This window comes from Muscardinus avellanarius, assembly GCF_963383645.1.
Source record: "Muscardinus avellanarius genome assembly, chromosome: 7".
NCBI classification, from domain to species: Eukaryota; Metazoa; Chordata; class Mammalia; order Rodentia; family Gliridae; genus Muscardinus; species Muscardinus avellanarius.
In genome coordinates this window covers 42,457,017-42,470,209 of record NC_137793.1, presented here as the reverse complement: position 1 = coordinate 42,470,209, position 13,193 = coordinate 42,457,017, and the positions used below count along the sequence as shown (strand labels likewise).

Below are 13,193 nucleotides of genomic sequence, written 5' to 3'. Positions count from 1 at the left end.
ATAAACCACTTCGAGAGGGTCTTTGTTTTTGTTTTGTTTGTATATGACATGAGATATAGCTCAAAATGTTTTGGTTTTGGTTTTGGTTTTCACATTGATAATCAATTGTCCAGACACAACTTGGTGAAAAAATAATTTATCTTCTGCTAAATTGCCTTTGCAATTTTGTCAAGAATAATTTGCTCATTATATACAAGTCTTTTTAAAAAAATCTATCTTAATTGTTAAGCACCAATTTTTACTTATTATTCAGAAGTATATGACTTTTTTATGAAAATAAAAAGTTATAAAATAGCAGTAATACAGCATTAAGTAAAATATTGCTTTGAAGTAATTTGGAAAGATTCTCAAAGAAAGTGAATTTTATGGGCTGAATTGTGCTTCTCCCCCATTCTGTTTCAGTGATGAAGCCCTTATTCCCAATGTGATGAGATGATTTTGGAGATAAAGCCTTTAAGGAGGTGTTGAGAGCATTGTTAGTCATCTGCTTTGAAGTTACCTCTGCCCAGCTTGGAAGGGGCACAAATTGGCCAACCAAGTGGGAACTGTCTGCATGCAGACAAGTTTCTAAAGACCAAATGGGACAGATAACCAGAGACCCTTCCTGATAAGACCCTAACAGTTTCCTTGTTTACCCTTTCCTTCCCTGATTCATCTGGATTCCCTTGGTGTTATTCTCTGACTCACCCCTGATTTGTTTTTTCCTGTGATTAATAATATCTTATAATGTTTTGATTATAACCCTCAATAAAAGCAAGATGCTAGTGAAAGGAAAGCAGTAGAGACATCTCTCTCCTCCCCAGCCTTGATATCTTTAGAATAGACATTACAGTCTCTCCACACATGCAGAAGGAAGGGCCATGTGAAGATATATTCACAATGAGAAGGTTGCCATCTACAGGTCAAAGATAGAACTTCCATCCTGATGGCCACTTAAATTTGGATTTCTAGCCTCCAGAACTGTGAGAAATTTTCTATTTTGTAATTTCTATTTTGATAGTTTGTTACATCAGCCCCAAAAGATTAATACAGTGGGATCTAAGAAACTCTTGAAGAATCTAAAACAGACAAACTTCAGTCCCTAGTGAATGTGTTTGTGGACACTTAGTTCCACTAATTGGAATACTGTACTAAAGAATAAAAGATCTCAAATTAGCTGCTTTTAATGAAAAGAGCTTAGTCTTTATGTCTGATAGACTTCAAATGATCTACATCATACCTCCAGGAACAAAAGAGAGAAGGTTGTTGCATTGCTTTTAGAGAAATTTGTAGTATGATGAACACAATGCATTACCATTATTGCTAGAAAAATGTGCATAACTATATATATATATATATATATATATATATATATATATATATATTATTTTTTTGGTGGTACTGGGGTTCCTGGAAGCCCTTCTACCTCCGGACTACACTCCCAGGCCTATTTTTATATATTTTTTTTAATTTGGAAACGGGATCTCTTAAGCCAGCGAGGCTGGCTCCGCCAGCACGATCCTCCTGTCTCTGCCTCCCAAGCGTGCGCCACCACACCCGGCAAATTGTGCATAACTTAATGAGATGGTTAGTAGAATCATCTTTGTAAAAAACAAATAATTTTCAGATTGTAGCATCAAAAGGTCAGTTGACTTTGAAGTGATATATCTGGGACAAATAATTTCTCATTAATATTGTGAAAATGGGAAAATACTAGTCTATTTAAAAAACAAGAGGTTCTAAGGTTGCAGGGTGCTTGCTTCTAATGTAAAAGAACTGAGAGTATACAAATAATTTCAAATGAAAGTAGACTAAAATAATAAGTAAGAAATGCTGGTGAGAAAAATTAACTATTGTTGGGAACCTGTGGAAAGAATTCTTTAAGGGATGAAGAAATTTGATCTAGTTTAAAAAAGCAGTGTTTTAGAAAGTAGATGGGGGGGGGCATCATATGCAAAGGAGAGAGTACAGTCTAAGAAAAAGACCAAAAACAAGCTCTGAGTAAAGCCTATAATGGCTAAAGAAGTGAGGTGTTAGGATGGTCAAGAGAAAAGACAGGGAAGACATAGAGATCTACATAAAGACAAACTTTGTATTAATATCTTCTCAAGCACTATAGGATCAGCTCAGAGACAAAGAACACAATTTTAATTCATCATATAATCTAGTAATGGTAAAACTATCTTCATGCAAACAGGAACTCAGCAGCTAATCCATTTGTGCCTAAGTCACACATCAAACAAGAATGCCAATCCAAACACAATTCTGAGCTTTTTTTTTTTTTTTTTTTTTTTTAATGGTACTGGGGTTCCTGGAAACCCTTCTACCTCCGGGCTACACTCCCAGACCTATTTTTATATTTTTATTTGGAAACAGGATGCCAGCCTGCCTGGCTTCGACCCTGCGCGATCCTCCTGTCTTCTCCTCCCTAGCACCGGGATTACAAGCGTGTGCCACTACGTCCGCCCGGCCTAAGTCTGAGGTATTCTAAGTGAAGTTCAAAGCATGAGCTCTGACAGGGCTTGATCCTTGTACAAATGATGAGTGGGCCTTGAGTAAATGTGCTTTGGTTGCCGGTTGTGTGTGCGTGGGGGTGGGGGGGGGAGGTAAGGGCATGGAACCTAGGGAAATTCTACTTCTGAACGACACTCCCAGCCCTAGTTTTTATTCTTTATTTTGAAACAGGGTTGCAAAGGGCCTCACTAAGTAGCTGAGGCTGGCTTCGAACCTGAGCAATCCTCCTGTCTCAGCCTCCCAAATGTTGGAATTACAAGCGTGCACCACCATGCCTGGCTTGATTGCTGTTTTTAATTAATTTAAACTTTGAATTTTAAGGTACGTGAAGTCAAGTGGGACAATGGAACAGGTGTCAAGGGTTTATAGTCTCAGGTCCTATGCTCTCCTGAAGCATCAACCTCCCCATATAGACTCTTCAGCTTCCTACTCTTAAGTCTCCACACAGTAACTGTTACGATCTTGCTCCAGCACAAGTCCTCCTGCTTGAGTCTTGGAGAAGGAATCTCAGGCACTCTCGAGGGACTGCACTGCTATCTCAGTAGCTTTCTGCTTGGGGGAGTGTCAAATACATAAGCACCATGTCAAATGGAAACACCATGGAAGAAAGATTTCCCTACTTTTTAGTTAGGAGTCCTGTATTTTCATTTTGCACTGGACCCTATGTAGTGGTACCTTAAGTCTTGTAGCTGTGGATAGCCCCAGCAGGGCGATTCTCAGCTCCTCTAAAGTTGGTTTCCATATCCGTAAGAATACCAGTTTATATATCATAGGATTTTTGGGGGGAGGGGGGGTGAAGATTTTGGAGCTACTTCATGAGAAGCGTTTGACAGTATTTGACTGAAGTTCTAATTAGACTTCCGTGTTAAAAACACAAAAATATTCACAAACAGTGGATTAAAAATGGAGCAAAACTATGTCATTCGAGTATTTGGCCCTTTCACACACACTATAAAACTGTTGTGTAAGATGTATATGACATTTTGTAGTAACCTGTAGTCAGGTAGGAAAATCAGAGTTTGAGCCCACCTCTGATACAGAACTACAAGTAATCAGTGCACAAAATAAGAGACAAAAATGAAGGCCCTTACAAAGGCCGACTTGGTCTACAAGAGAATCTAATAAAATCAAACACCGTGAAACCTAAACGTTTCAACAAACTTGCCCTAGTACACCTGCCTGCCTCTCTCCACTCACCAGCGCCGGGTTTCCGCGGGAGTGCGCAATTCACGCGTCACTCTCTGCGCCGGAAGTTGCTCCCTCTTTGGCCCGCCCCTGGCAGCGTCCGCGTCGCTTTTTTACAGACGTCAGCTCGCAAAGACGCGGGTGAGGTTTGGGCGGAAGAGGCTGCCGTCGAGGGGCGTGGCCGCGCAGGCGCGGTGTGGCCAGCACGGCTCACGTGCGAACAGACGCGGGTCCTGCTCCATTTACCATGGCGCCGCCGGGAACTCTGAACCTCAATAACGAGGTGAGCGCGGGGCCTGAGCGGCAGCTGTGGGGCCCTCAAAACCCGGGGGCGCGTGACCGAGACGCGGACGGGCAGAGGCTGCGGCTGCAGGAGCCTCCGGCTGGGCCCGGGAGGGTCACGGTCTCTAGGTGCCCGGAAGTGTTTGCACAGTGCCGGCCCTTAGTAAATTTGCAGTGCACTGTCTTGCCTTTTTATCAGAAATGAGGAGGAGGGATTAAGAACTCGTAGCGAGTCCTGAGAAATTACTGATAGTGAATGAAACCGCGTACACTTAGTGCCCCGTTTCTTTCTTCATTTTCTGTCCCATTTAGTTCCATTTACAGCAGGGCTACAAGAAGGGGCTATATGTGCATGATATCACTATCTCTAGTCTTCTTCTTTGGTTCATTCTTAAATGCAGTCTCATCCGACATTCTCGCTCAATGCCACTTCCACTAAGTGTTAGTGTATCAGGCTGTCATGTCTGCCACTTACTCTTCAGTTGTGCTTCTGTTCTAGGAAATAATAGTAAGTTATCTGAAGTCTGTAAGCTGGAAAAACAAGAGACCAAATTAGGATCTCATAGCTACATACAGCAAAAGAAGTTCTTTAAGCCTTTAGTTCTTTACCTGTGTATCTGTTCTGAGTGAGTCACTGCTCGAATTAGAAAGTTATGTAAAAGTACTTCATATGTTTTATTAACCTATAGTTAACAAACTTAAGCAACATCCGCCAATGATACAGAACTACATATAATCAGTGCCTCCGCTCCTCCCTCCTTAAAAAAAAAAAAAAAAAAGTAGTGCAAAAGAATTTCCAAAGTACGGTCAAATGAGTGATGTTTGTTCTTTACCTTTGAGGATCTTATACAGGAGTTGCAGGTGGTGATTCAGTAAAGGGGAGAAAGGTATTCCAGGCAGAGGAACCACTATAAACAGGGAAGGGGTGATGGTGGGAAGCCCTTCGAATGGTATAGGAATAGAAAACTTGACAGGAACTTGGGGGATGAAGTAGGAAATAAGTGCATTACTGCCAAATTTAGTCTATATTACAGTAAGTATTGAGGTACCTAATTTATTGAAGAAGGAAACTGAAGATAATTAGAATTTATTTGTAGGCATACATTAAACTTGTCTTTGTGCCAGAAAACAGTTGGGCTGTTTTCCATTATACGATATAAAAGATCTTAGAAAGATGTCCTGTGGGGGGGAGTCACAGGGAATACCAATTTGTTCATGTTCAGTTTTGACTTTTAATAGAGGTAATAATAGGAAATCAGTCATATAAGTCCTTTCTTTTTCCACTTAGCTAACTTCTAGGCTTCTTCAAAACAGTTACAATTTAGCCTTTAGGAAGCCTTTACTCTAAATCACCTTAATCTGGAGTAGAGTTCCCTTTCTTATACAATTAGGATGCTTTCTATTCCAGAACCTGTGTTTCTGGCTTCAGTGGTTTATATATCTGTCCCTACAAGACAAATGGTCTGGAAATGTTTGCTGGATGACTGAATGAATTTATCAAATCATTACAGTAAAAATATATTGTGTTCTAATATAAAAGAGATAAAAAGGATAGGAAAAAGTAGAGATGAAAGTGTTATTTAAAGTTAACTAGAAACTGGGTGTGGTGGCACACACTTGTAATCCCAGCATTTGGGAGGCTGAGATAGGAGGATTGCAGTTCAGGTACAGACTCAGCTACTTAGTGAGGCTTTTTGCAATTCAGTGAGACCCTGTTTCAAACTTAAGAATGGAAAATAGCTTGGAGGTAGAATGCCCCCAGGTTCCATCCCAGTACCCCCAAAAAATTAACTAGAAAAAAATTTCACAAGGAAAAATAAATGTAGTCATATATCACTTAATGATAGAAACAGGTTCTAAGAAATGTGTCATTAGGCCTTTGTCCTGTGTGAGCATCATAGAATGATAGAAACTAAGACAGCTATTCTTCATTATGAGCAGACTATATTATCTTATGGAACACTGTCGTGTATGTGTATAGCCCATTGCAACTTTGTTGTATGGCACATGACTATAAATTTGTTTTCATAAAACTTGAAAAACACACCAAAGAAAAAGAACAACTAAATTTTAAAAAGAGAGGGCAAATATTGTAGCCACAGGGATAATGCCAATACTATAGTTAATGAACATTAAGACAAATTGCCTTATAGAAAATGAGCAAAGGTCAAGAACTTCAAAAAGGAATTATATTTTGAATTCACTCTTCAGAATTTTTCATTATTTTTCTATTCCACTACTACTATCCTACTCCAGATTATATCTCCAACCAGAACTGCTGTACTACACTCCCAGCTACTTAAATCGACTCTTCTCAGATTTCAATCTGATCTCCATATTGCCCCTGGAGTGCTGTGTTAAAAACAAATTGAATCACATCATGCCTTCACTTAAAACCCACAAACCCACTGGGTTTTTTTTTTTTTTTTTTTTTTTTGGTAAAGACTAATTCAAACAACACAGCGATCCCTCAATCTCTCTCTCTTGTCTCCCTCATCTCTTCCTCTCTCTTCCTCTCTCTCTCTGTCTTACTCTCTCTTGGCAGTGCTACTGGGATTGAGCCCAGGGGCATTCTACTTCAATTTACATCCCTAGCCCAACTTGTACTTTTATGTTTGTTTTTAAAACAGGGTCTCCCTTGGTTGATGAAAGTCTCACAACTTGCTGAGATTGTCCTGGAATCTGCAATCCTCCTGTCTCAGCCTCCCAAGTGCTGGGATGACAAGCGTGCGCCGCCACACGTGGTTTCTGTACCTTCTCTTACATGCCTCTCCCCTTCATCTGTGTACTTCAGCTACACTGGCTTTCCTCCACTACCTAGTGTAGCCCTCTACAGGTTCATTGCACATAATCTTTTCATCTGAAACTTTCTTTTTATTGGTTCTATAACATTTATCACTTTCTTTATACTATAGCATTTAGTGAGCAAAGAATTTCCTATGGAAACTATTAGTTGGTTTTTATAAGCTGTTGTGATACCATTCACTTCATTTTAGCACTTGTAATAGTACTTTGTGTGCATGTATGTAGGTGTATGTGAGAGAGAAAGATTTTGTGTCCTTTTTACCTGGCTTTTAATTTTTGCTCATCATCATATCCCCAATACGAATTTTATTGAATGATATTTAATACCTTAGAGTAGTTTTTTTTTAAATTAGGATTCAGAGATATATTTCAGAGGTTCTATAACTTCCTGAAATTATAAATTTGTGTTCATTGTCTCTGTGGGGAAGAGTTCATAGGTTTCATAAAATTTACAAAGATTGGTTAGTCTGATGATATCTTTGAGATATTAGTAGTGTTAGCTGTGATTTATTTTCCAGGAACTCTTGTTTCTTAAGTTTCAATTATAAGGGTTTTTAAAGTTATATAACTGTCTAATGTTGTAATAAATTTCCCTATATGTCTTTTTTTTTTTTTCAAATTTAAGACTTACCTGCAGAAGCACTTGCCATATTTTACGTTAATTTCAAGGGTGAAGACGAATTCGTGTGTGTGTGTGTGTTACCAGGGATGAAACCCACAAGCATTGCACCTCCCAGGTGCACCCCCAACCCTATTTTTTAATCTTTTTATTTTTGAAACAGCGTCTTACGGAGTTGCAAAGGGTCTCACTAAGTAACTGAGTCCCACAGGCTGCCATCCTCCAGTCTCCACCTCCCAAATGCTGGAATTATAAGTGTTCACTACCACATCCTGCTGAAGACTAATTCTTAATTCTAGGTTTTAAAATGCATTTATTCTTGTGCATTAAAGTAAAACTCTACTTTTTAAAACAAATAATCACTTTTACTTCACATTATGATAGTTTGTTGAATGATTTCTCTTCTTCACTACATTTTATCAGTTTCAAAGAGAGAATATTTAACTGTCTTGTTATAAAAACTTCCCCAACACCTAGCATAGGTTCTTGTCTGTGGGTAATAAATAAATATACATTGGGAAGTTAAAAATAGTCTTAGCCTAACCTATGTCAACTTGTGTTCAAATGAGAGGGGAAAATATTCTATATGTTAACTTTTTTCTCCCTCTTTATTGGAACTAGAAAAGAAAGGAAGTGATTGAAAACATGAGATAAGAGTTGCATACTGACACAGCTTGTCCTGGTGTGCTCCTGTGCTTGGCGAGAATTTGCTGGTCTTGATTCACTGGTGGGGGCATTGGTACACAGATGAGAAACATGCCCTATCCCGGGTCCTAGAATGAGTTGGTAGGCCTCTCCTCAAGCCTATTGGAGTTATTACCTTCATAATATGTTATGGGTTTCATCCCTAGTACCGAAAAAAAAAAAAAAAATACCCATAAGCCTATTAGAAAATTGCTTCCCATTTCTAAGATAGTATTCCTCCCTCATTCATGTTGTCTGTTTCTGTGGTTTCAGTACCTGAATCAATTGCAATCCAAAAATATTAAATGGGAAATTTTGGAGATAAATAATACATAAGTTTTAAATTGTGCACTATTATAAACATAGTGATGAAATTTTGCTCTGGGCTGTCTTGCCTCAGCAATGAATTATCCCTCTGTTGACGATATCCACATTGTACATGGTACCACACATTAGTCACTCCTGGTTAATAGGTCTCTGGTTGCAGTATCATAGTGCATGTATTCATTAATAGTAGCCATAAAGTACAGTCTTTTATTATGATTGTTCTAGTCTCCTGTTATTTTTGTCAGCCTCTTGCTGTGTCACTTTTATAAATCACAATGAATATGTATTTTATCAATCAAATACAAATTTACTATAATGATATATATATAGAGAGAGAAAAAAGAACTGGTACATACAGTTCTAAGGTACATATAGACCTTAGAACAGACATGTCTAGCAAAAGACGGGAAGGTAAAGGTATTAAAATGCCAAGGAACAAAAGATTTTCATCCATATATTGTAAAAGATAAGGATATTTATTTGTATTTATGAAATTAAAAAGCTCATATGTCATAATTAGATGTACTTTTTAATAATTTGTTCTGAAATAGTAAACCAATGTCTACCCATAAGGAAAGAACCAGTTTGTGTTTTGTTGTTAAACTATTCTGAGTTTTGCTAGGTGGCAGCATATGCTCAGTAATAGTTAAGTTATAGATAATTACTAAGCATTCTAGATTTTTTTCAATTGTTGCTCTTCAGAAATAAAAAGAAATATAATTCGAATTCAACAATATGTTATCATCCAAATAGCCAAATTAAAATCCTCTTTATAAAATCATAATTTTGTTAACTGAAATAGTTCAAACCTGTGGAAAATTATATAAAAATGCACTCATAGTCTACATGCTACATTTAGCAATTATCAGTATTTTGCTGTATCATGTTTAATTCCAATTACCTTCCTTTCCACCTTTAAGATAATTATCACTCTCAGTGTGTATTGTTCTAATCTGTACATTTCATTATTTTGTAACATATATGTACCTATACGGGGTGTACAGTGTTGTATATTTTGAAATGTTGCATGTGTGTGATATAATTGTGTATAAATACGGTGTCATACTTATTCTGTAAGTTACTTTTTTCACTCAGCAAACATTATTTTTAGGATTTATTCATTAAAATACATGCAATTCTACATTTATTTTAAACACTACATTGTTTTTGCATTATATTTATTTTACCACTTATGCAACATATTTTAAGAACGAAAATTGTATATAATCTCTTTCTATTGTGTTATCTAGATAGATTCCTAAAAGTAGTTTTTTGTGAGGTATTGCCACATTTCCTCAAGAAGGAATATACAGTTTGCATTTTGCATTTCTACCAGCATGTATGATGTCATCTGTTCCCTCACAGCCTCATGAACAGAATGCATTGTCATATTTTTTGCATTGCCAGTCCAATAAGTACGCAATGCATAGCCAGAAATGTAAACACATTGTAGGAAATGCAGATATACTCAGATTTTTATCATAACCATGATTTCTGTTACAAGTTAATCCTGTCAGCACAAAGGTCTTAAGCCACAGGCCACTGCCAGTTGTATATAGTAGAAAGTTTTTATCATTTACCCCCAAAAGTTTTGCTTATTCTTTCAAGGGCAAATCACATTAAACACAAGCTCATAAAAGACTATGTAAATGAGAAAGCTAATTTTTTAAGAAATATGTCTAATGCAAATAATAAATTGCAAAATACATTCTTTTCTTGCCTACATACAGATCATCATCAAGTATTTGAAATGTCAAACTACGGAAATGGGTTTTAGTGCATGTTTCAGTGTTGGATTATGAAGCGTCTAATCTCATAATTGAGTTATTCTAGGAAAGATTGGATTTTTCAAATCTTTGAACTAGAGAACTCTTTCTTTGGAATTTATATGAGTTGGACACTGCCATCTTTTGCCTTTTTCTGGTTCCCTTTCCCATATTTGAGTTGTCTCTGTTTAATCTGCTTACATGGTCATTTCTCAGGTTTTATTAGTTTCTACTTTATTTGTGGTCATGTAGTGTCATTTACCAAAGAAATGATCCAGGTTACCCTGACTGTTTTTAGATTTTACCAGATTAACTCTGACAACATCTGTATGCCTAAGTTGCAGATGACATCCCACAATTAGCCATGTGTACTTTCTGTGATGTAAGTTTTAAGGCTTTTTCTTTGGATCTTACATATTACTTAATCATTTGCTGCTTGGAATATTTCAGCTCAGTTTATGAGTCTTGGTGATAGCCAACAGATTTTTCCTTTAGTGTCTCCTTTAAAACTTTTTTTCTCATTTATTTTGTTTCTTCCCTCTTGGCATATTTCATTTCCATTACGATGCCCCTAATTTCTTCATGCTCATCTTATTCCTACTTTGTTTTCTTCACAAACAATAATCTCACTCTTTGCATCTAACAAAGATAGTTATCCTTGCTTTTGTTAAAGAGTTTGCGAAGTTACATTGGCCTCTGGCAGTATTGGTTGTTATAGGCCTTCCTTTTGACTTTTAGGTTCTCCATCAAACAACTTCATATTGCCTGGATGACAAATTAATTGAAAACCTTTAAATGCCTGCTAAAAGCTACAAGTCATCAGTTTTGCAAAAATAAAGCTATGTTTATATGGACAATTTAAGAAAAAGTTGTTTTATTTAATGTTTATGTAAAGTGAATATACTTTTTTAACACTAAACTTTTCAAATGTTTTACTGCTTGTACACAAATGCTGAGAAAGTTAAGCTAGAAAGACTTTTTTGGTATTGGCATGAAACTAAGTATATGAAGTATTCTCTTTGCTTTTAGAATTTTCTTATCTAGTAATGACAAACAATACCTCATAAATTGGAATTTTAAAATTAGAGACTAGCTTTCCCATGATTGGAATGTAATGAAAAACCAACTCTGCAATTGCAATTTATTAGTTAAGTTTGGTTAATTGTAATTAGTAAATATTATACTGTCATCTACTCATGTACCTGGAAGTTTAGCAATTAGAAACATTTGCTACTGTATTTTAGTGCACAATTTATCACGTATTAACTTATGAGTGATTTAACTTTTAAAAAGTCAAAAACCTCATAATTTTGCTTATAAAACGGAGTAATTCTTTTTTCACTTATACCTTGTCTAAAAGGTTTATCATTTTTGCAAAGTATGTCTTTTTTCATAAGTAGATGTAACTTTGAAATTCCAAAGAAGTTACTATATCTAGTTCTTTTAATATATTATACATTTGTAATAATAAATGAACATATGAATCTATTGTATTTCTGGTCATTTATTGAACAACTTACTTTTGGACATCTATTGAGTGTCATGTACTATTTTAGGTGTTAAGATGCAATGTTTAATAAAACCAGCTACTTGACTTTCATTGAATTTATAACCTACAGTGTGCAAGAGACAGTAAACATAATCATATTGAAAGTAAAATGTTAAAGGTCATTATAAGTTCTAGAGAACTGGGTATTCTGAAGTGCTTCTAATGAAGAATTTTGTGACCTCTTAGGAAAGCCAGAAAAAGGCTTTCCGCAGAAATGACATTTTAGCAAAATTCAGAATAGGTAGATGTCAACAAGCTAACATGGGAAGACAGAACCTTCCTACCTTCACGGAAAGGCAGATGTAAAGGCTTTCTTTATAAATGTGTATATGGTGAAGACAAGGGACTGAAACACCCTTACAGCCATCCCAAGAGCATTTGGAAACTACTCTAGAGTCAAAAGTATGACATCATATCCGTGTTAGAAAGTTTTGTTTTCACTGCCTGAGCATATGTGATTGGAGAGGGGCAAAAAGGTATGTATTTACAGAAACAAGTTAACAGTAACTCAGCCAAGATTGCTAAGAGGCCAAATATGGGGGGGGGGGGTACAATTTGAAAGTTAATTAGGAGATACAAGTAATAGGACTTAGCTGGCAATTCATTGTGAGAAATTAAAAGAAGGTACCGTTGTGACTCTTATGTTTGTTTTTTAAAGGGGTTTCTATTCCTGAAATATGAAATGCCAGAAAACAGAAAGGTGTCTAGTAATAGGTAAAGCACATGGGTTCAAGTGTAAAGTTGAAGTGACTTTTAGCACATTCAAAGAGAAGTGCAAGCAAGCCAGTTGCACATTTAGGTCTAGAGATAAAATTGCAGGTAAATTTTTGAGTAGTCCTTATTTAAGTAACAAATTAAACCAATGTGCACACATAAGGTCACTTAAGATTAAAAATTATATTTTGAAAAGAATAATAGAGTCGTGTTTAAAAGTCAGTGGAAAACAGATTCACTGAAAAGAGAATGATGATACTGGAGCAAAGGGATCATCTAGCTGTAGTAAAAGTGGATGGTCTTTGAAAGCAGTTAAAAACTTATCCTCAGGTATGTGTAGGGTTATTTCTTATATTGTAACTTTGCTTATAAAGGAGAATCAGGTGATATAAATTAATTTATCCATGTGAGTAAAACCATGATAGTTTTCTCCATGAAATTGATAAAAAGTGGAGAGAAAGACCAAAGGCTTCAGGAGGTTTAAAAAATAGTGTAAAAATAAATGTTATGGGATTGCTAGGAGTTAGAGAAAATCATGAGGTTAGTTGTGATTAGTTTAAGTAGATAGGATGTTGTGAATAATCTGAACTAATGGGATGAGGTTGTGAAGAACTAAAAATTTTGTTTTTATTCTAGATTAAAGTTTTATTAACTAGGTTGATTGTTTAAGGTATTGGCAGATGTTGAGTATGTACCTAAACTGGATAAAAGGAAAATTTAAAAAAGGAGAGAGAGGACTAATCATTTGAAGAGAAAGTACAAAGGTCAG

The 13,193-nt window shown here is 36.3% G+C and overlaps 1 protein-coding gene across 1 annotated transcript in view; it reads left to right on the top strand.

Annotated features, from left to right (window-relative positions):
* Nucleotides 1–3,925: 3,925 nt before the first annotated feature.
* Nucleotides 3,926–13,193, top strand: part of SRFBP1 (serum response factor binding protein 1) — a gene marked incomplete at both ends in the record, with an annotated part of 36,277 nt that continues 27,009 nt past the window's right edge. Inside the window, one exon of the mRNA XM_080698552.1 lies at nt 3,926–3,961. Coding sequence (XP_080554678.1) covers nt 3,926–3,961 — 36 coding nt within the window. The remainder of the gene's footprint in view (nt 3,962–13,193) is intronic.